This window comes from Hyla sarda, chromosome 5 (genome assembly GCF_029499605.1).
Source record: "Hyla sarda isolate aHylSar1 chromosome 5, aHylSar1.hap1, whole genome shotgun sequence".
Classification (NCBI taxonomy): domain Eukaryota; kingdom Metazoa; phylum Chordata; class Amphibia; order Anura; family Hylidae; genus Hyla; species Hyla sarda.
In genome coordinates this window covers 32,310,049-32,337,675 of record NC_079193.1, presented here as the reverse complement: position 1 = coordinate 32,337,675, position 27,627 = coordinate 32,310,049, and the positions used below count along the sequence as shown (strand labels likewise).

The following is a 27,627-nucleotide window of genomic DNA, read 5'->3' as shown; positions in this document are numbered from 1 at the left end:
CAAAACATTTAAAGTTATTAGAAAAGGACTTCTAGTTATTAGAGAGTTTACAAATATTTTTTTTTGCCCCTTTGGAGGACCTTACACATCATGTATTAACCAGGCAGCCCACTCATTTAGATAGGCTTTGTGTAATGCTTCATTTACCCAGTGGAGGTGCTGCAGTGGAAAAGAACACTTAATTGCTGAAACAAACATGTAGAAATTCTGTAGTGTAAACAGTGCTGTTGGGGAACCTGTCAGTTGCCGGGAGCACAATCTTGACATCTGTTTCATTTTCTTCTGAGTAGAGGGAGAGGCTCCTGCTGCAGCTAGCTCTAGTTGGGTCTTACAGTTCAGCCATGCCCAGAAAAGAACAAGAAGAAGAGGAGGGACATAGCTGATGTCCTGTGATACAGAGATTTTATTTTTATATTTCTCAGTTACGATTGCAAGAAGAAACAAAATAGTGGAGAAAATAAAGGGTTCTTGGTGCATTTTTATTTTAAAGTGTACGTGTCTTCAAAAGTTTTAATCAGTCGGGGTCTGAGTGTTGTTAGAAGGAGCTGGGAGAAGAATGCAGCTGACAGAGACAATCCCATAGACTTACATTGTAAGTTTGTCTCACTAAGCGCGCTCTTCTCCTGGCTCATTCTATCGGTCACAGTCTGAACATTCAGACCCCGACCGATCAAAACTTTTAACCTGTCTCTACAACATGTGGAAAGTGTTTTTAAGTCCCAGTGCCCATTTAAAGGGGTATTCCGCCTTTATACATCTTATCCCCTATCCAAAGGATAGAGGATAAGATGTATGATCTCAGGGAGTGTGAATGGAGAGGGCGTGACGTGACATCATTAGGGGGCGTGACCGTGACGTCAAGTCCACATCTCGAAGGCAGCGCACAGCACAGAATGACGGGGACTGCACCAAGATTGCGGGGGTCCCCAGCGGCGGGACCCCTGTGATCATACATTTTATCCTCTATCCTTTGGATAGGGGATAAGATGTATAAAGCTGGAATACCCCTTTAAATATTTATGAATTTTCTCTATTTAGTTTTCCTTTAAGTGGTCCCACAAATCCTCTTGGTTTATGCCGAAAGCAAGGCCTAACAATTACCCACCCCGAAAAATGTCATCAGAGTAGATAATGACATCATTGCACTGAGCTCAGGGACATCACACACCCTTGGTGCACTGAGAAGTTTCTTCCCCACTTTTCCCTCAATGACTTTCTGATATCATGAACTTCCATCTTACATGTTCCCATTGTTGTCTCTTTCAGCATGTGGAGGAACGTTATACATGGAGAACGGAATATTTAACAGTCCCAGTTATCCGGATAGTTATCCAGCGAATACGGAGTGTGTCTGGAGCATTCTCAGCTCTCCTGGCAACCGGCTCATGCTGTCTTTCATGTAAACCTCTTCTCGCTTCATATTGTTTTCATTCTAATCACCATCCGGGAAGGAAATGGAGCATCTGGCAGGAAAACTATATGACAAATATTTCAGTGTAAATTATAACCTGGAAAGATAACAGACCACCAGAATGCAGCAGTATTAACTCTAGAATGACCCTATAAGAAAAGTTCAGTTCATTTTCTCTATTATCATTCTAAAGGCTTAAAATGAGAGTTAAATTAGAGACATTGATGGCAATGGATAAGCGAAACCTGTTATCACTTTCATGCTGCCTGAACCACAATTCATTGGGGCGGTTCCCAGCGGCTTCTTCCGAGCCCACTAGCCTTGCTTGACAGATCTCTCCCTGATTGGGTATATTGAGAAATGTATTAATCAAGGCCAGGGGTTCATGGAGAAGCCATTGGGGGACCACCCCCAATGACCTTTGGTTCAGGCACAGCCTATACCCCTTCACAGTCAGTGGACCCCATTAATGAGATGTTCATTGGGATACTTCTTTAACCTAGCTCAAAAAATGCACATATTGTAATTTCCTGAACAATGGTTGCATGGGTATATATCTCATCAAAGGAGAATGGATAAATCAATATAGGTACAAACAAAATGATCTACTAAAGGGGAAATCCACTTTATTCATCATATAATATGTCACAGTCATGAAAATGTTATTAATGGGGTTCCTGAAGCTCAGATCCCTTCCATCCAAAGGATTGAGGATATAAACCATTAGGAGCAGGGTTGGACTGGGCCACCATGTTACTTGAGGATCCTCAGGTGGGACAAGGCTCTGACACACCAGAGGGTTTGATTACACTTCTCTTTGCTTGCTCCCCAGGAGTCCCCTACCACCTCTGTAGGGGGGGGGCATAATGAGGGGGCAGGTGCTCTATCATAACCTTCAAGATGACACCAAGGCAGAAGTGGAGTGCCAAGGAATGGGAAAAGCTAATACCTTTACTGTTCTGCGGAGAACCCCTTCAGTTTTTCTAATTTCAATGTGGTCAAGCTAGCCTAATTATTTTTAATGTGTACTCAACTGCCCTGGTCCCACACTGTTCCAACAGTGCCCGGTCCCGCTTCCCTGCACTTCTTAGTCTTAGTCTTGAAACAAGGAAGTTCCCAGTCTTGTTTCCTAGTACTTCCTGGTCTTGGTCTTGCCACAAGTAGGTTCCCAGTCCTGCTTCTCAGCACTTCCTGGTCTGGGTCTAGACATAAAGAAGTGCCCAGTTCTGTTTTCCAGCAATTTGTGGTCTTGGTCTTGACACAAGGAAGTGCCCTGTCCTATTTCCCAGTACTTTCCAGTCTTGGTCTCAACACAAGAAAGTACCCGGCCTTATTTCCCCAGTACTTCCTGGTCTTGGTCTCGACACAAGGAAGTGATTGGTCGCGTTTCCAAATGCTTCTCAGTCTCAACATAAGGAAGTGCCCTGGTCTCGTTTTCTAGTACTTCCTGGTCTTGACTCAAGGAAGTGCCTGGTCCCATTTCCCAGAGTTTCTCGGTCTCGGTGTTGAGACCGAGAAACGCTGGGAAATGGAACCAGGCACTTCCTTGTATCAAGACCAAGATTAGGAAGTACTAGGAAACAAGACCAGGGCACTTCCTTATGTTGAGACTGAGAAGCGTTTGGAAATGGGACCAGGCACTTCCTGGTCTTGGTCTCAACATAAGGAGGTGCCTGATCTTATTTTCTGGTACTCCCTGGTCTTGTTTTCGACACAAGAAAGTGCCTGGTTTAGTTTCCTAGTACTTCCTGGTCTTGGTCTCGACACAAGTGCCTGGTCCCGTTTCCAAACACTTCTCTGTCTCAACACAAGGAAGTGCCCTGGTCTCGTTTCCTAGTACTTCCTGGTCTTGGTCTTGACGCAAGGAAGTGCCTGGTCCCGTTTCCCAGGGCTTCTCGGTCTCGACACAAGGAAGTGCCCAGTCTTGTTTCCTTGTACCTCCTGGTCTTGGTCTCGACACAAGGAAGTGCCCCGTCCTGCTTCTCAGCACTTCCTGGTCTGAGTCTAGACACAAAGAAGTGTCCTGGTCCGTTTTCCAGCACTTTGGGTTCTTGGACTCGACACAAGGAAGTGCCCAGTCCCATTTTCTGGTACTCACTGGTCTTGTTTTCCACACAAGGAAGTGCTCTGTCTAGTTTCCTAGTACTTCCTGGTCTTGGTCTCGAAACAAGGAAGTGCCTGGTCCTGTTTCCCAGCACTTCCTGGTCTTGGTCTTGACACAAGAAGGATGTGCCCGGTCAGCCAATCACTGGCCCCAGGGGTGACATGCTACAGCATTGAATGGCATCAGGGGTCACATTGTCAAAAGAAACATGGAAATAATAAAGATTAGCCTCATTGAATGATAATAGGGGTAAATATTTGTGCAGATCCAAAGCACCTCAAATGGCAAAGCCATAGCACGTCCAAAGGGAATTTGAAAGCGACAAGAGAACTTCCTGATCTGTTCATGCCAAATGCCTGTAGTGCAGTATTCCTCAACCTGTGGCTCTTCAGCTGTTGCAAAACTACAACCCGGGCATGCTGGGAGTTGTAGTTTTGCAACAGCTGAAGAGCCACAAGTTGAGGAAAACTGCTTTAGTGTCCTCTTGTGTATATTGTTCTGCCCTTCTGTGACCTTCCTGTATTGCGTTTCCCTCAGGTCATTCTCACTCCAGACTAGCGACAACTGTTTGAGCGATTATGTGGAAATTAGAGAAGGAAATGACACGGGGAACTTCTTAGGACGTTTCTGCGGAAGCGCCTTGCCGAGTAACATCACCTCTATCGTCGGCCATATTCTTTGGGTAAAGTTTGTGTCCGATGGTTCTGGCAGCGCCACTGGGTTTCAAGCCACTTTTTCCCATTGTAAGTGTTAAAACTCAACTCATTTCCATGTAAAAAATAAAAATAAAATTGTTAATGGGATAAAAATTTCACATAACAATAAAAGTAAGATAGGATTAAAGGAGAACCCCCAGCCAAAGTTAATTAATCCCCTCTCCACAGGGTAGGGGATAAGTAATTGATCGCGAGGGGTCAGAGCGCTGGGACCCCCCGCGATCTCCAGAACAGCACCCGGCTCTCAGTGAGGATCAGGTGCTGCAGACAGTACATGCTCCATTCATTTCTATGGGAGCGCCAAAGAGACCTGAGTACAGCTTTTGGGCATCATTGGTGCTCCTATAGAAATTAATGGAGTGCATGCCGTCTGCAGCATGTGCTCCTCACTGAGAGAGCCGGGGTACCATTCCGGAGATCGCGGGGGGTCCAAGAAGTCAGACACCCCTGCGATCAGCTACTTATCCCCTATCCTGTGAATAGAGGATAAGTAAATTGTGGGTGGAGTTTTTCTTTAAATTATGAAATTTACAATCCAAACCAGATCACATGAGAAACAGATTTGCTATGTTTTTAAATTATTATATGAAAACAAAATTTTTTGTCCTAAGGGTATCTATAGTAACCTTTTGGGTACATCTACACCCAGCATATTTGCTGCAGGATTTTCTGCATGCAATTTCCATGCAGAAAATGTGCACCATTTATAGTAGCAGCGAAATAAAAGAAATAAAAAAAATGCAAACATCGCAGAAAACATCCGACAAAATCCGTACAAAACTGACCTGTGTTGCCCCCCGCGATCTCCTGTATGGGCCCTCTGTTCTTCACTGGAGTGTTGCGTCATGACCCCTTCATATCTGTCTATGGGAGAGCCAAATATAGCCGAATGGCTCTCCCATAGAGATATATGGAGGGGGCGTGGCGGCCCCCACTTCGAGCTGTGGTCGTGACGCTCCGCACCAGTGGAGGGCTTGTACAGGAGATCGCACTCGGACCCCCGCAATCCAAAACTTATCCCCTATCTTGCGGATAGGGGATGAGTTTTTTTCATGAGACTACTCCTTTAAAGCGCTGCGTACCTGTCATATAACAGAAAAATATAATTCTTCTATGTTACTCACAAGGTCATGCAGATTCTGTACATGTATTTTTTATGTGTCTAGCTTTTGTATTTGGCTCACAAATCCCTCTGTTCTGCTGCTCACTCGATCTGACATCCACAGCTCAGAAAGGGGCATGTCCGAGACAAGCACTGAGCCCGCCCTCACTCATCATGCATTCATTTCATCCCTGAGTCTGCTGTGCTGGGTCTCTTCATCCAATCACTGCAGGCTGCTCTGTAATCCCCTCCTCTCTGTTTCCATGCTGCAGTCTGATAGGACAGGAGTGAAAACAGAGGAGTTCTAGTCCCACCCTCACTTACTGGACTTTGTCCCAGCCTGTGCTTCAGTTGGGACAAAGATGATGCTGCAGCCGGACCCCATTTTGGATTTCTATAGGGGAGACATAGAGTAGTGCCTATGGTTATGCACACCTCTAAGGGGTTAGTAGCCACCCAGAGCTTTTAATGTTTGAACAATTTAGGTGCTATATGATAATATCCAAGAAAGAGCCTTTTCTCTGTTTTTGTATTTTTTCAAATTTTTTATGTGTATTAATTTGTATTCATTATCTTTAGTATTCGGGAACAATATAGAGGGAACATATGGACAGATTGCATCCCCGCTGTGGCCCAGGAAGTACCCCCACCATTCTAACTACATCTGGAAAGTCAATGTGGAATCAGGACGTATCATTGAGATTAGAACTTTGGACATGGACATTGAAGACCATGCAAGCTGTGGCTATGACAAACTACGAGTATGTTAACGATAAATTCCTATGCTTTATTAATATTTAAGATAAATTGCTTTATTATATTATGGTTATTTAATAAAGGATTCCTACCCTAGGCATTTATGGCATATCCAAAGGATTTGCCATAAACCCACCTCTGGGACCTTCACATATTGGGAGGAAAGGGGGGTCGCATGATCCCCATTTGCTGATACCTGACTGCATTGTCCATACACTTTAATGCAACCTCTCTTTTTTTAAGTCTATGGCATGCAGGCCCTTATTTTCCTGAATGGCGTGTGTGGACAAAATGCCCAATATTGTTCTAAAGTGGGACATTCTCCTGTCATGTCTAAGTACCGTAAAAACTTGTATTTTCCATAAAAGAACTATTCTGAAACTCTGTATTGTTCCTATTCCTTTTTTATTCTGCCTGGAAATTACCGAATAAATTGATAGCTGGGAGTTACCATTCTGTCTGGCAATAGGGGGTGTCCCTATATAGATAACCAGTGTCCAATCAGTGCCAACAGTGTAAGGTTTTATAGAGACATACCCTATTGACAAGAGGAGTGGTAACATTCAGTTATCTTTGCATTCATAATTATTTCCAGGCGGGAATAACAGAGGAACAACAAAACGCTAAGTTCTAAGAAAAGATGCAATTCCATGGTGAATATTTACTATGACAGGCCTATCAGTCTTTGCCCCTGATACCACATCGTATGGGCAGTAGCATGTTAGAACTGCTTTCGCAATAGATATGTTAGTATATTATCATTATGTTACTTCCTATTTGTGTGTAATGCAGTTTTGATATTATATTTTCGGGCAGATATTTGATGGACCTGACACCCACTCTCATATAATCGGAACATATTGTGGGGTCGCTCCTCCTCCAACCCTCTTCTCCTATGGCAGCACCGTGACTATTCAGTTCCTAAGTGACAATAGTGTTAGCAAAAGGGGATTTCTGCTGGAATGGACGGCAGTCAATGTATCACCTGGACCGCTACCTACCATCGCTCCAGGTATGACTACTAAGGCAAGGCTTGACAAATTTGTTATAAATCTAAGAGCCAGCAAAAAAAATTATATTATGGGATATTATGCAACGGAACATCACACAATAGGATTTTATGTGGAGTCATATGATCAGTCATTAGTGTCCCTTCCTCTTTCCCAGCGTCACAGTTATTAGTGTACCCTCATCTTCCCCTGTGTGTCACAGTAATTAGTGTCCCCTCATCTTTCCCTATGAGAGGCTGTCTAGGCATGCTGGGAGTTGTAGTTTTGCAACAGCTGGAGGCAATTTGGTTAAGAAACACTGCTCTAGTCCAGTGTTGCCCAACCTTTTTTTGCCCGAGTACCCCTTGGCAGCCCATTTCCAAGAATTGCACCCTCCATATTAGCGACATTGTTATCATTTGTAATCAATATAGTTGCTGTTATTTCAAATTAATATGCTTTTCTCTACTCCTTCTCATCTCCCCGGGCCCTCTGCTCCTCTCCCTATCTCCCCAGGCTCCTTACTCACAGGTGACGTCTTCTCTGATCAAAGTCATTTATTTTTTCTGTTCCTCACTAACTGGCCTAAAACACCATAAAGATTTCTCCTGACTTTGACTCGTCTCCACAGAACCTGCCAGAGAAACATTCTAGGCTTCTTTCTCCAGCACAATGCCCACCTCTACTCACCTCTCCCCATGTGTATTGCCCCACACAATAAGATTGTCCCTATATAATAGTTAGGCCTTTTAGGGGTGGTGTTGGTGGAAATACCTGATCACTTCGTGACGCCAGGGCACTGTTATCCTATACACGGTCCGAGTTTGGAGACAGCTTCTCCTGGGCCAGACATGGGGAGTAAATGCACCCACTGAGGTCAGGTTACGGATAACGGTCTTTACTGAGCAGGGTGTAGATGGTAATACACAAACAGCTGGCTTTTGGTGAGATAGTGTAGCGTACCTCTTGGGAGCCCTGTTGCCTTGCTGAGACTTGTGATGTTTTTACCAAACAGATTAATACTAACTTGTGAGACAAGATTGAGTCCTGGTTGCTAGGGTCCTGTCAAGGTACTGAAGATTGTTCCGCAGAGACATGAATTTCCTCCTTGCAAGGAATCCTTGCAGGATGACCAGTTGAGAGATTAGATTTGATGTAGGCCTCTCCTCAGAGCACACGACACACAGCACACCTGAGCTAAGCTGTAGCTCAGGAGCCACACTAGGGTGAACTGACTAACTCCTCCCCTGCACCACACTATACAGGGGAGACTTTTGGGGTTCTCATTGGCAGGCAGGGTCACATGGGGTTCACTGCTTTCAATTTAAAGGTACAGTTCACATATTAAACATATATACACATAACAATAATGAAATTAATTTAAGAAAATATATTCTCTGAAGTTATAGTACATACATACATACATAATTAATTTAACTGTAGAACTCCAGTGGGCCCAACACCTTGTGCTGCCAAACTGCCCGAGACAGTCCAAATCCACTGGACAGCTACTGGTGCTGGGACACCACATCTCCCTACAGTTGTAGGTCCCCATATAGTAGTAGACTGCCCCATACAGTAGTAGGCTCCCTTTGTGCCCCCAAATAGTTGTAAGCCCCCATATAGTAGTAGGCGGTCCCCATACAGTAGAAGGCTGCCCCCTTACAGTAGTTATCCCCCTGCATGGAGGCAGCCTACTACTGTCCTCATATAGTTGTAGGCCCCCATACTGCCCCACTTCTGTGCTCTACTGCTTCTCAAGTCTGGAAATCTACTGCTATGGCTCACAGCAGTAGGTCTCCAGTCCAGAGGAGCAGTAAAGCACAGAAGCTGATGCCAGTAGTTACTGCTCACAGAAGCCTGGCACACGCTCTTCTCCTCTCCTGCCTACCTGTTCCGCTCCTTGGGGCAGCTATGTCAGCTACCACCAGTAGCCACTACTCTTTTTAAGATCTGGCGGCATTGGCCACGACCATTTCAGAAGCAGATTTGAGAATTGAGAAATAACCCTGGGGAAAAACGTACCCCAGGTTGGGAACCGCTGCTCTAGTCCATCCATGTCCTTTTTTTTCAAATTTGGGGTTGGGGGACGCTATTCATCTCACCTAGGGCAGCAAATTTGTGAGATGATTTCACCCACTTGTTATTCATTTCTTTTACAGGTGCCTGTGGTGGAATTTTACAGACCGGAGAAACACCATTATTTCTCTTCTCTCCTGGATGGCCCAATCCGTACCCTTCAAGGATGGTGTGCACCTGGGTGATCCGGTCTCCGGAGTCTACGGTGGTGCTGAATCTCCTGTCAGTGGATATTGAAGCACAGAGCACATGCAATAATGACAAGCTTGTTGTCAGAGATGGTAAGGGAGGGATAATTCTATGAAGATCGGATGAAGTAAGGTTAAAGTGGCTGCCATAAAAGTGCGAAAAAAAACACACCGGGTCTCAGACCTTTTGTGATCGAGAATTGTACGTCGGAGCTTATTTTCAGGATTTTGAGTGAGATCCGATGCGATCAAAACTTTTGACATGTCTGTGCAACATTTGAAAAGTTTTTTTTAAATGATTAGTAACCCTTTAAAGTGCTATTCCAATTAGGTTGTGGCAGTAGAATACATATGTTTAAAACTGTTGGCACCCCTCTAGGCGGCGGCTGCCTGCTGCTAAAGCGAGCAATCTATGGATTTGCTATGGAGTTGCCTAAAGTTTTGAACATGTATCTTGCCAGTGCAACGCCATTGAAGTTGCACTTTAATATAAGGGCAATTAGTTACCCTAACTCTGTATACAGGATAGATGATATAAAGCTGATCAGTGATGGTCAGACTGTTAGGACCGCCACCGATCACAAGAATGGAGATCCCTTGTCCCCACCTAGTGAATGGAGCGACCACACACATGATCAGCCTCTGCTCCATTCACTGTCTATGGGACTTCTGAACATTGCCCTGTACTTAAATATACACAGATATAGCCTTTCATTATGTCTTTTATCTGTACATTTTATCATAGGTGCTAGGGTCTTATGTAAAGTGTATCAGTATAGCTCCAAATACAACTATTGGATACCAAAGAGAAACACAAGGGAGCAATAGCTACTGAAAATAGGTTCACTTTATTGATGCAAAAAATTGACAGAAAAACACACCGGAATTAAAATCCAAAATACTGGAAGGCAGTTATGGCAGTACAGTATATATGGTGTAGGTGTATGAATGTAGTTATGGATGTGTTAAGTGATTAATTCTAAGAGTTAGAGAAGTATTGGTGGTGGTGTGATATAGGTGGATTTTAACTGATGAGTTATTGGTGGTGTAATGTAAAATAAGTTATTGTCAGTTTGAAGGAATAGAGGTTGTAGTTAAATGGTGTATAAGTGTAGTTATGGCTGTAATCGTGATTATGACTGAAGTAAGAAAAGAGAAAAGAAAAAAGTGACGGTATTGCAACCATATAGTAATTTCCAACCATATAGTAACCGTACCGTCGCTTGAACTGTGGGGAACTGTTACACGGTCGCAGTACCGAGATCATATATAAAACACAGATTGTCCAGTATGGAATTAGATTTGCTGATTTGCGAGTTATCTGAATATCTGAATTAGTGCTTCAGTCTATTGACTCTGCTGACTATCTGCTTATTATTGTTATTTTTGTTTTATTGTAAATAAGGGCCCAGCACTTTTTCCTTTTTTATACATTATAATAAATTGTACAAATTTTGAATCTATCCAAGTTTCCTCCAATTTTCTTCTCTCACTCTCTTTTTTCTTTTCTCTTTTTTCTTTTCTCTTTTCTTACTTCAGTCATAATCACGATTACATCCATAACTACACTTATACACCATTTAACTACAACCACTATTCCTTCAAACTGACAATAACTTAGTTTACATTACTTTAGAAAAGGTTTAGTCTAAAGGGGCGACACGCCTTCTTTACCGTGAGGACTGTGAATTTATGGAACGGTCTACCTCAGGAACTGGTCACAGCAGGAACAATTAACAGCTTTAAAACAGGGTTAGATACATTCCTGGAACAAAATAACATTAATGCTTATGCAGAATTATAAAACTACATCCCTTTCCCTTATCCCCTTACACCCTTCCCTTCAATTCCCTGGTTGGACTTGATGGACGTATGTCTTTTTTCAACCATACTAACTAAGTAACTATGTAACTATTACACCACCAATAACTCATCAGTTAAAATCCCCCTATATCACACCACCACCAATACTTCTCTAACTCTTAGAATTAATCACTTAACACATCCATAACTACATTCATACACCTACACCATCTTTTCTCCTTAAGACCTTGAGAACCAGTCACTTTATTTTTTCTATTTTATACATGCTTCATTGGGGTAAAAGGAGATTATAGCTGGACTAGTAGTTCTCGGTCGTCCACCAGATTGAGTATATCCCACACATTGTGCCTAGAGATCTTACAGTAAATTCAATTTGTCACGAACGTCTCGGCTCGGCAGTTGATGACTTATCCTGTGTAAATTAGTTCAGCCTTCAGGTGCTCCGGTGGGCTGGAAAAGATGGATACATTCCTAGGAAAGAGTCTCCTAGGACTGTATCCACCTTTTCCAGCCCACCGGAGCACCTGAAAGCTGAACTAATTTATGCAGGAAAAGTCATCAACTGCCGAGCCGAGACGTTCGTGACGAATTGAATTTACTGTAAGATCTCTAGGCACAATGTGTGGGATATACTCAATCTGGTGGACGACTGAGAACTTCTAGTCCAGCTATAATCTCCTTTTGTGACGAATCGAATTTACTGTAAGTTCGCTCATCTCTAATTGTGCCCTTTCAGTACAGTATATATGTTTCAGACTTAATGCTTAGGAATAAATCCTGCATCTCCATGTACAAACTGACTTTTAGGGAAGGATTCCAGTATCAATATCATATAATGCTTAGAGTAAAGTGCACTGAGTCTCTTTGAACCAGCTATTCACTATGTAAGGTGCTATAGTGCTCTATTCCTTTACTGTACATATATAAAGTTATATAACGATCACTTACCCATGCCTGTAGTGCCAAGGTATGCCAGCCCCAACGCACGTTTCGTCTAATTGACTTTTTCAAGGGACGTCTCTAGAAAAAGTCAATTAGACGAAACGTGCGTTGGGGCTGGCATACCTTGGCACTACAGGCATGGGTAAGTGATCGTTATATAACTTTATATATGTACAGTAAAGGAATAGAGCACTATAGCACCTTACATAGTGAATAGCTGGTTCAAAGAGACTCAGTGCACTTTACTCTAAGCATTATATGATATTGATACTGGAATCCTTCCCTAAAAGTCAGTTTGTACATGGAGATGCAGGATTTATTCCTAAGCATTAAGTCTGAAACATATATACTGTACTGCCATACCTGCCTTCCAATATTTTGGATTATAATTCCGGTGTGTTTTTCTGTCAATTTTTTTTCATCAATAAAGTGAACCTATTTTCAGCAGCTATTGCTCCCTAGTGTTCTCTTTGGTATCCAATTGCCCTGTACTTAGCTGATGGTCAGACCCTCATCTAGTCATCCCCTATCCACTTTGAATCCTGGGATAATCTTTATACCCCATTTTGTGTTTCCTAGGCTTTCTGTAGTGGTGCCTACAGGCATCCAAAATGTTATTTATTAAATCAACAGTGTGTCTATGCAGAGGATTTAGCTTTTGTTATGGTTATTTATTACTTTTTTAATCGTATTAATATATATTCTCTTAATTTTTTTGTCATTAAGGAGACAACAACATCGCTCCCATACTTAACACCATCTGTGGCCGGGAGGTTCCTGGACCAATTCGATCATCCGGAGACGCCATGTTCTTGTATTTCGAGTCTGATGCCTCTATTTCTGGGAGAGGATTCAATGCGTCTTATCATAAAAGTAAAGTTTCTTACACTTTATTAATCTACTGTGTATTGAAGACGCCATAAAGATTTCTCCTGACCAAGACTTGTCTCCACAGAACCTGCCAGAGAAGCATTCGAGGCTCCTTTCTCCAGCACTACTGTGCATTGAAGACAGCACTTTGGGGGAGATTTATCAAAACCTGTACAAAGGAAAAGTTGCCCAGGTTCCCATAGCAACCAATCAGATCACTTCTTTCATTTTGCAGAGGTCTTGTTAAAAATGAAAGAAGCTATCTGATTGGTTGCTATGGGTAACTCAGCAACTTTCCCTTTGCACAGGTTTCTATAAATCTCCCCTTTGTGTTTTGCCTTGTACTGTTGGGGTTGGTGACTGACTCTTGGTTGGGCGCTCCTCCTTTTAAAGAATGAATCTTGTATGTACTGATCCTTTATACATATTATAGAAATAGACCCATGACGGGGGTTTTCTGCCATCTGCACATTTGAGTCCTGCAAAACTATGCATATGTTTCGAAATGGACTGAATATAGTCACTATTAGGGTCCACTTCGAAATCTTCGCTTAGAGGAAGTCGTAGATTCCGCTTGGACATGCACTTTCCTCATTGATAGCAATGGAGTCCAGGAAGAGTTTTGCCAAAAGAATGAAAAGGTTCATTGTTTTGGAAGAGTGGGGAATCCAGAATTCTTGTGGTGGACATTCCGAAATTCTGCAGCAGAATCCCATGGAAAACAATTGGAGTGTTCTGCACTGGAATTTCCGAGCTGGATGGGCCCTGAGACTACGTCTGGTCATTGAACTCAACGTATCCAGCATGGGTACCACACAGTATATGCCAGAATACCAATGTACACCACAAATGTTCTGTCATTTTAGATGTGAACATGGTTTAAAGGAATAGTGTAGTGAAAGATAACTTATCCCCTATCCAAATGATAGGGGATAAGTTATAGATAGCGTGCGCGCGGGGGGTCCACCTGCTGGGACCCCCGTGATCTACTAAACAGGGCTCCGGCAGTCTCCTGGAAGGGGGCGTGCCAACCCACGCACAGAGCGGCGGCCCAGTGGTCAGACGCCTCCCCCTCACCCCACCCCTGGTGACCTACAACTTATTCTCTATCCTTTGGATAGGGGATAAGTTACTTTACTCCCCCTTTAAGAACTGAATGAGGTTACTAACTATTATTAATCCCAATGTATATATCAGGGGAGGGGTCTGCTGGACAGACATAATAATCAGTAAAAATAGAGCTACAGTACCTATTCATATGTTGTAATATTTATCTCATTGTTTCATTACATCTATAAGGTATAGGCAATATCTTACAAAATATGATACATTAGAATCCTGCCCTAGTATAGACTACAAGCTACAAAAAGGAGGTATACATCCACTTTATGGACATAAATGATACTGCACATGGAACACATACCCATTTTGTCTTAAACCTAGCATTTTTTTTATTTAATCCGAAACATGCCATAATTTTTTTAACCTATTCATCTAACAGACATCTGTATTATAATGCTGTAAAGGAAGCATGGAAGAAAGCTTTATACACGGCCATCATCTGCTGTTTTTCCAGCGAACACCTACTAGTCCTGACCGTTTAAGCCTCTAAATGCTACGATCATTAGTGATTGCGGCATCTAGGTGGTTAGACATAGAGGAGCCCACCGTCATCCATTTGCCCCAACCCCTTTAATGTGATTGTAGGATGGCGATCAATTGGGGGTATAGTGGAAGCCTGCCATTTCTGCACGTTGCTTGTCAAAAATCAGTGCGTAAACTGTGCGCCTAGGAAACCATGCCCAAAAAACGCTCCCACTGGATTCGCTAGTGCAGAAAGTCACATAGTAAGTGAGGCTCACGCTGTGTGCCATGACTTTGCAAATATATAAGCTCATCTGGGCCTTGATAAATGACCCCCAATGTTTCTAAATTATCATAAGGATAAATAAGCAGATGGTAGAAACAACTTACCTATAGTTATACCTCTAGTCCAGTGTTTCCCAACCAGTGTGCCTCCAAAATTACAATTCCCAGCGTTTCTGGACATTGAGAGGGAACAGGAGCTGAACCTTCTCCATACATGCCAATCACTGTGTTATACAGTTGACACCCAAAAGTCCTGACATTTAACCCCCTAGATGCCATAATCATTAGTGATTGTGGCATCTAGATGGTACCATTACCCATTTCCCCCACCCTCTGCAATGTGATCAGTTAGGATGACTGCTGGGGTCTAGTGAAGGCCTGCCATCTTAAAAATCCAGGGTGTACTAGAAGAGCTGTCAAAACATGATACAGTATACTGCACAATACAATTTAATTGCAGTATATTATAAAAGTGCTCACCCATTTACTTTTCACATTCCTTATAGAGACTAGGGGGTTCCATGGCAAAAATTACAAAGGCACAAATATTAATTCCTCTGTTGCAGTTCACTTCTGGAAAAAGGGTCCTCCCCAAAATCCCCATGACCCTAGAGGCCACCACTATGGTGCCTAGACTTTTTGTGGTAATGAATTCTTCTTCTTCTTCCTCAGGTTGTGGTGGATATTTGCATGCAAACAGAGGACTAATAACATCCCAGAATTATCCCCAGAACTACATCCCCAACCAGAACTGTACATGGCACGTGATGGTCACCGCTGGATTCACCATTGCTGTCCACTTTGACCAACCATTCGAAGTCCTAAACAACGAAGCGTCCTGCGGCAGTGGAGACTACATAGAAGTACGGTAATGTTCTTTTAGAAAAATACAACTGAGACACGACAATGAATATAGAACTTAAATACATTTTTCCACCAGTTGAAAAATGGTCCTGATGAGTTATCCCCTCCGCTCGGCAATGGAAAATTCTGTGGTGGGAACACTCCATCCAGCGTGCACACCTCCGACAATGAACTCTTTGTCCGATTCATCACAGACGGCAGCAATGAAGGGAAAGGGTTCAAACTCAGATACGAGGCAAAAAGTCTAGGTATGTGCAAATGGCTCATCTTTTATGTTTAAATTAGTGATGTCTCTAGGGCTTTAGAAGGGATCAAACTGTGGGAAATGTCTAGTGTGCCTAAAAAGAAAATCCCCTAATAGTGAGCTAAGTACACAACTGTAAACTAAACCTTATGGCAGTGTTTCCCAACCAAAGTGCCTCAAACTACAATTCCCAACATGCACGAACAGCCATAGCGAACCACTCCTGTTCTGGACAGTTCCTGACACGGACAGAGGTGGCGGCAGAGAGCACTGTGGTCAGACTGGAAAGAACTACACAACTTCCTCTGGAGCATACAGCAGCTGATAAGTACTGGGAGGATTAATATTTTTATATAAAAGTGATTTACAAATCTGTATAACTTTCTGGCACCAGTTGGTAGGGGAATAGAGAAATTCCATGCTAAATCTGCAGCATAAACTCCGTGCTGCCGGCCAATGTATATGCAAATTTTCTGCAGATTTTTTACCCAGTGAGTGGACAAAATTTCTACAAATCCCCTCAGCGTATCTATCCTGTGTGAACTTACTCTTAGGCTGGGTTTTGGTTGGAAATTCCGATGCCATTGCTGGCATTGGCATTAAGCTGCACAGTGCAGACTACTGAATTTCAGAGGCGGATGTTCCACTGCTGGAATTCCGCTGCCAAAAGAATGAACTTGTTCGTTTTTCGGACAGAATCCGCTCTGCAGACATTGCCGTTTATGGGGACAGCAATGTCCGCACGGTCCTAGTGACAACTTATTCAGTCATGCTGGCCGCACTCGGAAGCTTCAATGGAGTTTTTCCATCAGTCCAAATATCAGAACTGTGTCTTGTAACAAGTCGCGTACCTGTCTGTCCACAACATCACAAGGACAGATTTTCATTCTCTGGAAGTAAACCGGGAAAGTTCCCATTCAGTGAGCAAAAAATTAGATAAAGTATAAGGGCTCATTCACACTACGTATTTTTCTAACAGAATTCCGCATTGGAGTTCTGCTTGGAAAATATGATGCAGAAGCCTCCCACAGCCTGTCCAGGCATGCTGGGAGTTGTAGTTTTTCAACAGCCGGAGGCAGCCTGGTTTGGGAAACAATGGGGTACACAAAACAGTTACAATCAGATTTTATTTATAGTGCAATAATTATAATAGCATAGTCGACTGCATTTTTGCATACAGCAAAATTAAACAGACTGTAACAGAAACAGTGAAATGAAAACAAAAAAGTGGTGTGAACCAAGCCTAAATCTGGGCCAATGACCAACATTCACTTGTTGATAAACAAAATGTATACAGTATAGTGTACTGTAAATAATTTCACCAAGTCACTGCTTTTACAGTAAAGAATCCTTTTCTCGGCTGAATTTGTTTTCTCTCTAGTTTCAGAGTACACACTTACTGACCAGCTGTATAAGTTGATACTATATTACAAATATTAAACTAATATGCACCATTAAAGAATAAGATTTAGTTTGCCTTGAGTCTCAATCTTAAGAGTTTTCCACTTGAGGGTGACTATATTTCAGATTTAATTTTAGGGCTCAGCTGCCAGCTTCGGGATGCCCCCTATTGGTGATACATAGCTCTTATGACATGATATAAGGCTTCCCAACTTAAAGGGGTACTCCGGTGAAAACCTTTTTTTTTTTTTTTTAAATCAACTGGTGCCAGAAAGTTAAACAGATTTGTAAATTACTTCTATGAAAAAATCTTAATCCTTCCTGTACTTATCAGCTGCTGAATACTACAGCAGAAATTATTTTCTTTTTGAAGCACAGAGCTCTCTGCTGACATCACGAGCACAGTGCTCTCTGCTGACACCTCTGTCCATTTTATGAACTGTCCAGAGCAGCATATGTTTGCTATGGGGATTTTCTTCTACTCTGGACAGTTCCTAAAATGGACAGAGATGTCAGCAGAGAGCTCTGTGTTTCAAACGGAAAATAATTTTCACTGTAGTATTCACCAGCTAATAAGTACTGGAAGGATTAAGAATTTTTTATTTGTAGGGAGATACAGTAAGGTCCCAGTACCACTAGTGGTAGTAACATGTTAAAAGGGATCAGTGTTCGATAAAAGAGACGACTGTATGTATGATGATTTATCCTGCTTACTTCCAGCTTGTGGAGGGACCATGTATGTCACAGAGTTGGATCCTAATGGTATCATGACATCGCCAAATTATCCCAGCGACTATCCTCGTAATACAGATTGTGTGTGGACCATCATAGTACCTAATGGAGAAGCCGTGCAGATCGACTTTCAAGATCAATTCTACATTCAACCCTCTGACAAGTACTTTTATTTTCCCAATAATATTTTTATATTTCTTTATAACATATTAATTATTATAATGCATGACTTCTTTTTAATACTTCCCATAGGGACTGAGGGGGTAGTTGGGCTTATTTTAGGAGACCACCAAACTGGCTTACAGAGCTTATTTGCTAACAATGCTCCATGGGAGAAAAGTAGGTGAAGTAGGTCAGAGGGAAATAGGTTGCTCTCTACTGCCACCTATTGGAGGTACAAGAGTGAAGAAAACATACACTGGAAATTGCGCTGTTTCTGGAGGAATTTTCAGGAATAATTCGTATTGATACAGAATCAATAAGTTTATTGACACACACAAATATAAAGTGATTCAAAGAGCATTGACATGTTTCGAGGTGCACTCCTCCTTCCTCAGACCAATCTCAAGAAGGGGGAGTGCACCCTCAAATGCATCATTGCTATTTGTATCATTTATTTTTCCCCTTCCGTCTCCACGACAGAACCCCTGAGATTAACTCCTCCTCCTGGTTGGGACAGGAAAAAAAACTGAAAGGTTAAATTCCCCACCCCTTCCTGTCCACGCCAGTGTTTTTTCCTGTCCCTGTAAGGGAAGGAGTACTGAAAGGTGCGGGGGACTAGGTCTCCTGCGGAAAAGAGAGGCCTTGCCGGGGTCTGGTGGACTCTGGGTACTAGTCATAGCACCTCCTGTCATTGTTCTCCTGTTGGTCCGGTCCGCTTCTGCAGCGTCTGCTCTGGGAGTACGGAGGGTGCCGGATCGATGCACGGGGTCCTCCTTCTGGCTGGTGCTCGTCAGTCGGTCTCGGCTTCCTCTGGCACGGCCTGGTTTCCAGTCACGTGCGATTGAAGCAATTTCTCCTTCCATCAGGAACGCTGGCGTCTGAAGTCAGTTCTGCCTCTTCTCAGCGGCAAATTTGATTCAGGAGACCAGCCTTTTTCTATAGAGAGCCCCTCTCCTGTATGGAAGCTGCTCTGCTTGATTCCAGTGTTGGATCTTCCCAGGCTGCATCATAGTTCACCAGCAAAGAATCCAGATCCTAAAGGGTTTTTTCCCTGGCCTATCTTCGATTTTTTGGTATTTTATCCTTCTCTTCCTTGTATTTTCAGGGAGACAAGGATTCTGCAGGTTCTTCTGTAAAACCGAAGCAAAGAACTAAACCTAAAAAGTGTTTATTAAAAGAGTTTCCAGAGTATGCATCAAAACCTTTATGTAAAGTGTGTATTGCATCTGTGGTTAAGGCCGATTCTCCCACCCTTATAATAATTATATCTATGATCCATTCGGAGATACACTCTGCTTTAGCTTCATTTACTCCGCCTCCTACCCCTGTGGCATCTTCTGCTTCGGTTAATGTCTCAGCTGTTAAAAAACTAAGATGGTGTCTTTTTCTAACTCTGAAGAAAGTGTGTCTCCAGAACTAGAATGAGGAAGATTCTTCACTTTAAGGAAAACTGTCAGCTTTATAAAACTGGGGAGGCAATGGGGCCGGGGCGGTGCGGTGGGGGGGGGGCGGTCGCGGTACGGTGCGTCGGGGGGGGCGTTCGCGGTGCGGGGGGCATTATTGGCTTATCGGCAAGGTAATTGCCGATACCGATAATGCCCAAAATCGTGATTATCGGCCGATAATATCGGCCAAACCGATGATCGGTCGATCCCTACTCTGAAGTCAGTGCCGCTGGCCGCAGCGCCGCCCAGCTCATCAGAACTCCTCCCCTCTCTCTTCATTACAGTCCCGGTTGCTAAGGTAGCCAAATGTACCTCTCGAGGACACCAACCAACTAAAAGACCCCAAGGATAGAAAGGCAGAGAGTTTATTGAAAAAGACCTGGGAGGCTGCTGCATCTTTATTGAGACCCAGTGTAGCCTCTACCTGTGTGGCCAGAACTCTAGGAGTCTGGTTAGATCAACTGGAATTCCATCTTCAGTCTGATACGCCCAAAGACCAGATTTTGGAATTCCTGCCTCTACTTAAAATGGCTTCTAATTTTTTGTCTGATGCTTCTGCTCAATCTGTAAAACTTGCCGCTCGTACTGCTGTTTTGTCTAATACCACTAGGCGTGTACTATGGTTAAGATCTTGGTCGGGAGACATGACATCTAAAAGTAAACTCTGTTCCCCTCCATTTCATGGTCAGTTTTTATTTGGTCCAGATCTGGACACAATATTAGAAAAAGCAACAGACAAGAAAAAGGGATTGCCCTTAGATAAGGTTTGACCTAAAAAAAATCTCCATTTTTGTCTTTTCTGTCAGCCAGATCAGTCTTATTTCTGACCCCAGACCATACAAAAAAAAGGGCATTTACTAACCTCTCCTTGTTCCCCGATCCTGTTGTCTTTAGGACCACGCATGCTTTCTTTATTCTGCTTAGCAGCAGGATCTACTATATCTTGGCCAGTTTGGAGACCTTGTCTGTCGGGCCCTGAATGGTTTGATGCAGGATGGGCTTTGTGGGCCCCCAGGGCTAAAGGGCAAAGTCTCAACTATGGCCCCTGAAATTTACAACATTAATGTAATCCATGCCTCACTCTCAGCTTAGAATAATATATTCTGTATCCTCTTATAATGAATATATCTTCTTTTGTATCAGCTGCAGTAACAGTTACCTGGAGTTACGAGACGGCGCAGATTCTAATAGTAGGCTCCTTGCAAAACTGTGTGGGAACACATTGCCGGTCACCTATAAATCATTGGGCACTGCTATGTACGTGAGGTTCAGAACAGATGGCAGTACACCTCGTCCGGGATTCAAGGCCCAATATTCTATTGGTAAGATCACATGACACGCTATTAACCCTATTGACTATAATGAGATGCACTACTGGTGGAGGTGCCATCTGGGAGACCAACATAATGTGACTCTTACATCTACATTTATTTTCCAATTATTTGAGATATCTTTGTTCCACCTGCCAGAATAAGTAAGCTGTGCTGCATTGCCTGCTATCTCTGGCTGTGGAAACCTCTAGAAGCCCCCATACATATTAGAGATGTGTCCCCCAAACCTAATGATTTCACTTACAGTATGTCCGGTGACCATCTGGGGTTTGTGCCAGATGAATTCACTTATGTCCGACTCTCCCCTGGGTTTGCTCTATTACAGCTGCTTTACCTTTTTGTTCTCAAAGAGATAATCCAACACCAGAGGAGTCTGGCAGCGGTTTATTTCCATTCTCTCCATCCCTAACACATGAACACTTAGTGGAGTCAAACGTCTATGCTAATAGAGGGATCAGATAGCTGCCAGACAAACAAGCATGCGACTGACAATTATCTTATCTATATTTCTACCTTAGGTAGCAGAAACTAGAAGAACTCTCTTGCATGTTCTTATTCTCAAGAATTAGTCAGTCTCCCAATCTACTATGTCAGTCTCCTGATCTACTGTGTCAGTCTACCAATCTACTGTGTCAGTCTCCCGATCTACTGTGTCAGTCTCCCGATCTACTGTGTCAGTCTCCCGATCTACTGTGTCAGTCTCCCGATCTACTGTGTCAGTCTCCCGATCTACTGTGGCAGTCTCCCGATCTACTGTGGCAGTCTTCTGATCTACTGTGGCAGTCTCCGGATCTACTGTCTCAGTCTCCTGATCTACTGTGTCAGTCTCCTGATCTACTGTGTCAGTCTCCTGATCTACTGTGTCAGTCTCCTGATCTACTGTGTCAGTCTCCTGATCTACTGTGTCAGTCTCCTGATCTACTGTGTCAGTCTCCTGATCTACTGTGTCAGTCTCCTGATCTACTGTGGCAGTCTCCTGATCTACTGTGGCAGTCTCCTGATCTACTGTGTCAGTCTCCTGATCTACTGTGTCAGTCTCCTGATCTACTGTGTCAGTCTTCTGATCTACTGTGGCAGTCTCCTGATCTACTGTGGCAGTCTCCTGATCTACTGTGGCAGTCTCCTGATCTACTGTGGCAGTCTCCTGATCTACTGTGTCATTCTTCTGATCTACTGTGTCAGTCACCTTATCTACTGTGTCAGTCACCTTATCTACTGTGTCAGTCGCCTGATCTACTGTGTCAGTCTACTGATCTACTGTGTCAGTCTCCTTATCTACTGTGTCAGTCTCCTTATCTACTGTGTCAGTCTCCTGATCTACTGTGTCAGTCTCCTGATCTACTGTGGCAGTCTCCTGATCTACTGTGGCAGTCTCCTGATCTACTGTGGCAGTCTCCTGATCTACTGTGGCAGTCTTCTGATCTACTGTGTCAGTCTCCTGATCTACTGTGGCAGTCTCCTGATCTACTGTGGCAGTCTCCTGATCTACTGTGTCAGTCTCCTGATCTACTGTGTCAGTCTTCTGATCTACTGTGTCAGTCTTCTGATCTACTGTGGCAGTCTCCTGATCTACTGTGTCAGTCTCCTGATCTACTGTGTCAGTCTCCTTATCTACTGTGTCAGTCTTCTTATCTACTGTGGCAATGTAGTGACCCAGTACAGAATATAGCATCCTGTGTGGCAGATGTTGCCTTCAGTGTCCATCTTGTGCCCAAACTACTCAGGACTCTATATCTGCTAATGTATTGCTATGGTTAATGTATTGTCATTTTCTGTGTACCTGTTGCTTTAATCCCTGTTCTTAGAGACCTTGTTGTTAAGGGAGTGTGCAAAAGGTGAACCATGTGACTTATCTGCCCAATAAGGATCCTCCAAATCTGCCCCTTATTTAGTGTGGTAGGAGTTCAGAGTTCAGTTCAGGAGAGGAGTCTTATACTGAGGTACAGTTTGGAGAAGTCTGAAGTGAGTGTGAGGTGTTCTGAGGAGGCCTCAAGTCTAATCCTGCAACCACGCATCTGCTAAAGAATAACCCCTGCACCCAGGTGAATGTCAAGCCTAGCGGTAAGCACTTAAGTCCCGGGGATTCAAGTCAAGTCAGTCATACAGTCACTAAAGTCAAGCGTGGGTTGACATACAGCACAATTAACTGTAAGTCCCAGCAAGCCGATACGCTTCCAAGGTTAACCTTGCACCTCTCTTTATACCAATCTGAGCTGTAACGGATTTTACCATCTATCCTGCCTCAGTAAAGTCAGTTTTTCCGTAATCTTGCGTCGGAGTACTTATTGCCCCATGCCTGGCCCAGGAGAAGCTGGCTCAAGCTCTGGTGGTGTATAGGTTAACCATGCTCTGGTGTCACGAAAAGGTTAATTGCACTTTACCCTCACCTGACACCACAGCAGTCTTCTGATCTACTGTGTCAGTCTCCTGATCTACTGTGTAAGTCTCCTGATCTACTGTGTCAGTCTTCTGCTCTACTGTGTAAGTCTCCTGATCTACTGTGTCAGTCTCCTGATCTACTGTGTAAGTCTCCTGATCTACTGTGTCAGTCTCCTGATCTACTGTGTCAGTCGCCTGATCTACTGTGTAAGTCTCCTGATCTACTGTGTCAGTCTTCTGATCTACTGTGTAAGTCTCCTGATCTACTGTGTCAGTCGCCTGATCTACTGTGTCAGTCTCCTGATCTACTGTGTCAGTCTCCTGATCTACTGTGTCAGTCTCCTGATCTATTGTGTCAGTCTCCTGATCTACTGTGTAAGTCTCCTGATCTACTGTGTAAGTCTACTGATCTACTGTGTAAGTCTCCTGATCTACTGTGTCAGTCTCCTGATCTACTGTGTCAGTCTTCTGATATACTATGTCAGTCTCTTGATCTACTGCGTCAGTCTCCTGATCTATGAGCGGCTAAGGCTATGGTAACATATGCGTCATGGCGTCACATTCTGCAAGTTCTTCCATGTCTAACTGCAACTAGTACTTGAAGGAACTGTATACTTTATTATTTTTAGATTGAATGTATAAACAGTATTCAGTAAACCCTTAAAGAGGTACTCTGTCTTAGCACAGTGCTCTCTGCTGACACCTCTGTCCATGCCAGGAACTGTCCAGAGCAGGAGAGGTTTGCTATGGGGATTTGCTCCTACTCTGGACAGTTCCCGACATAGACAGAGGTGTAAGCAGAGAGCACTGTGGTCAGACAAAAAATAAATTATATTAAAAAAGAAAAGAACTTCCTCTGTAGTATACAGCAGCTGATAAGTGCTGGAAGGATTAAGATTTTTTTTAATAGAAGTAAATTTGTTTAACTTTCTGGCATCAGTTGATAAAAAAAAATAATAATAATAATAATTGTTTTCCACCGGAGTACCTCTTTAAGGATTGTTTCACGTCACATTCAGGTTACATGTTTTAGGAATAGGTCGACATATGGGAAGTTCACCCTACTATACCTTGGCATACCTTTTTATTAATATTCCAATGAATACTCGGAATATATAGTCCAAACAGGCCCTCAGCTTATCAATCAGCACAAAATGTATATACCCATGTAGATTTAAAGAACACAGTGGTGTCCACGGGACTTTTACCTTAATGGAACATTAAAACTTAGAAATAGATCATAAAGGTAAACATGAGATAACCCTGAGATCCTGCAGTGGTTAATCTGCTGCTGATCTGCTGATGGATAGGACATAGCTAGGGGGTGTGGCTTATTAATAGTTGTGTTCTACAGTAGACAGGGCAGAGGGGGGAGGCTCCTGCTGCAGCCAGTTATCTTACAGCTAGACACACGATTGTGAGGAGGAAGTGGAAGGGATAAAGCTGGTCTTCTGGCACAGAGAGTGTTTATAGTATAAGATGAAATATGATAAGAGGAGAGGAGAAAATTCAGGGAGGAAAATCTGGGATATTTTTGGGAATATTTTTATGCTTGTGCTTAGTTTAAGCTTTGTTCCTGTCTGTCCCTGATTCCTAATGTCTATATCTTCATTATAATTAATGTGGTGGCCCAGTACGGGAGTTCTTACCCCGTACCCTTGCTGCCCAGTCAGGCAGCCTCCCTGCAGTGTCCCCGGGGCCCGCCGGCATCTATTCTACTGTAATTGTATATTATCCCCTATGTTATGTATATAAGAATGTTGTATCCTTAAGAAAGGTTAACATGTGATCACCAGTTGTCATGTGAGTTGTCATGTAATTATTACCCAGGAGGTATCAGTGACCAGGTGACTTAAGGGTGACCTATGGAACCCCACCAGAGTCTCCCCCATAAAATCCCTGGGAGGAGTCTCTTTTCTCTCTTAGTTCCTGAGTCTTTGCTGAGGTGCAGTCGAGCCTAAGAGTCTGGAGTCATAGGAGCCTCAAGTCAAGTCTGCAGCCACAAGTTACAAGTCTACAGCTAAAAGTCACAGCTTAGTCTCCAGTCATGTCAGTCACTGTCATCTATTGTCAAGTCAACGTGGCTTGCACTAAATTGTCCAAAACCACTGCAAGTCCCAGCGAGCCCTTAAGGTCTCTGATGTCACTGGTCACCTCCGTGGGCCTGGCTACACTGTTATTATTGCCCCTGTGCCTAGCCCAGGGTCCAGCGGTATACCTTCGGGTGGTATTGAGGATACACCACGCCCCAGCGTCATGAATACAAGGGGTTAATGCCATCTGCCCCTAGGGTAATTCCATCTGCCCTGCATCACACCCCATACCACATTACAATGTTTCATGCACAATGAGTCACTTATAATACATACAAACCTATGTCACAAATAGCATCGCATCAGGTCTGGGACACGGGGGCAGATACTTTATTCTTTTAGGTGTGTTCCTTTTATAATCTGCATTAGTAACATGTGTTCTTTCTGTATTTTCAGCTGAATGTGGAGGAACACACTACGGACAGAGCGGCATCATCCAGAGTCCTGGTTACCCCACACACAATTACCCAGACCTCTCTTTGTGTGAATGGTTCTTCAATGGTCCTACAGGACATTACCTCACCATAAGATTTGAGTCCCTGGATCTTCAAAATGCATTAAATTGCTCAAGTGACTTTGTGGAAATCCGTGAATATAATGCATCTGGTTAGAATACTCATCACATTTTATATTTGGGCAAGATTGGGGCTCCTTCACACCATGTCCAGCTCTGTCCAGGGGGCTCTTCACAGGGTCTGCTCAGCACCACAAAACAGAGCCGAATGGTTCCTTGGCATAACGGGTCCCGACCGATCCTATTGACTTGCATGGGGTCTGTCTGATTTTCCATTTGGTGTCCGCTGTTTTGGAGAAGTTAAGCAGAAAAAACCCCAATGTGCAGTATTTTTTTCTCCACTCGAATCCCTGGATGGAGCTGAATGGTGGTGTGAACTTAACCTTACTAAAATACTTGTTAGGTACCTTGGGCACAAGGAGTATTGTTGAGTCGAACAACTATCCATTAACCCTCGGCAAAAAAAAAAAATTGACCTGAGGATCTCCTAGTAAAAAAAAGTGTGTGTAAATGATAAAAATTACTGAAACTTAGTATTGTGATTAGTATTGTCATCCTGATCGTTTATTACAATGTATCAGTGGAGTTAAATTATATCAGCCTGAAGTTTACATTGTTTTGCACACTTATGGTAGGGTCACACGTAGCGTATGTTGCTACCCATTGAAGTCAATAGGTAACTAAATACGCAGTTAGTTTTGCTACCCATTGACTTCAAAGGTTAGGGAAATACGCAGCATCAAATATGCAGCATCCAGCATTAGACTGGAAGTAGCTCCCATTTAACCCCCATGTGAGATATATTAGGCCTACACAGGGTTTCAAATTTTTTCTATTCATTGCCAGAAAGCATAAATGTTTGCATAAAGAAAAAAATCTACTTTCTAATATTCTTTGTATTTTAAAGACTAAGCTCTGCATAAAATAGAGAAAAATCTCCTATAAAGTTGAGGGCCTGTCTTCAGGTTAGGAGATCAATATAAGATTGGTGGGGGGAGGGGGGGGTCTGAATGCTGCATCCTCTTTAATCTTTACTAGTGTTGGTACCTGCATTTCCATATTCTCAGTAGCGGCGGTGGAAGGTACAGCAGCTTTGACCCATTAACTTGCCAGTCCCAGGCCCTTCTGATGCTGTCTCAGGCTCCTATGATACTGTCTCAGGCTCCTATGATACTGTCCCTGGCGCTTCTGATGCTGTCCTAGTCCCCTCTGATACTGCCCCAGGCCCTTCTGATGCTGTCCCAGGCCCCTATGATACTGTCCCAGGCCTCTCTGATGCTGTCTCAGGCCCCTATGATACTGTCCCAGGCCCCTCTGATGCTGTCTCAGGCCCCTATGATACTGTCCCAGGCCCCTCTGATGCTGTCTCAGGCCCCTATGATACTGTCCCTGGCGCTTCTGATGCTGTCCTAGTCCCCTCTGATACTGCCCCAGGCCCTTCTGATGCTTTCCCAGGCCCCTATGATACTGTCCCAGGCCTCTCTGATGCTGTCTCAGGCCCCTATGATGCTGTCTCAGGCCCCTATGGTACTGTCTCAGGCCCCTATGATACTGTCTCAGGCCCCTATGATACTGTCCCAGGCCCTTCTGATTCGGTCTCAGGCCCCTATGA

The 27,627-nt window shown here is 43.5% G+C and overlaps 1 protein-coding gene and 1 long non-coding RNA gene across 2 annotated transcripts in view; one reads left to right on the top strand and one right to left on the bottom strand.

Moving 5' to 3' along the window:
- Window positions 1–27,627, top strand: part of CUBN (cubilin) — a 219,464-nt gene that overhangs the window by 119,380 nt on the left and 72,457 nt on the right. The window contains 11 exon segments of the mRNA XM_056519174.1: window positions 1,267–1,399; window positions 4,053–4,258; window positions 5,913–6,094; window positions 6,906–7,101; window positions 9,241–9,438; window positions 12,838–12,984; window positions 15,523–15,713; window positions 15,791–15,962; window positions 18,080–18,254; window positions 20,842–21,020; window positions 25,898–26,107. Coding sequence (XP_056375149.1) covers window positions 1,267–1,399; window positions 4,053–4,258; window positions 5,913–6,094; window positions 6,906–7,101; window positions 9,241–9,438; window positions 12,838–12,984; window positions 15,523–15,713; window positions 15,791–15,962; window positions 18,080–18,254; window positions 20,842–21,020; window positions 25,898–26,107 — 1,989 coding nt within the window.
- LOC130273034 (uncharacterized) lies at window positions 1,352–12,978 on the bottom strand. The gene is made up of 3 exons (XR_008843846.1): window positions 12,862–12,978; window positions 4,173–4,276; window positions 1,352–1,475 (listed from the first exon to the last, which is right to left on the bottom strand). It is a non-coding gene; the product is annotated as an uncharacterized LOC130273034 (long non-coding RNA).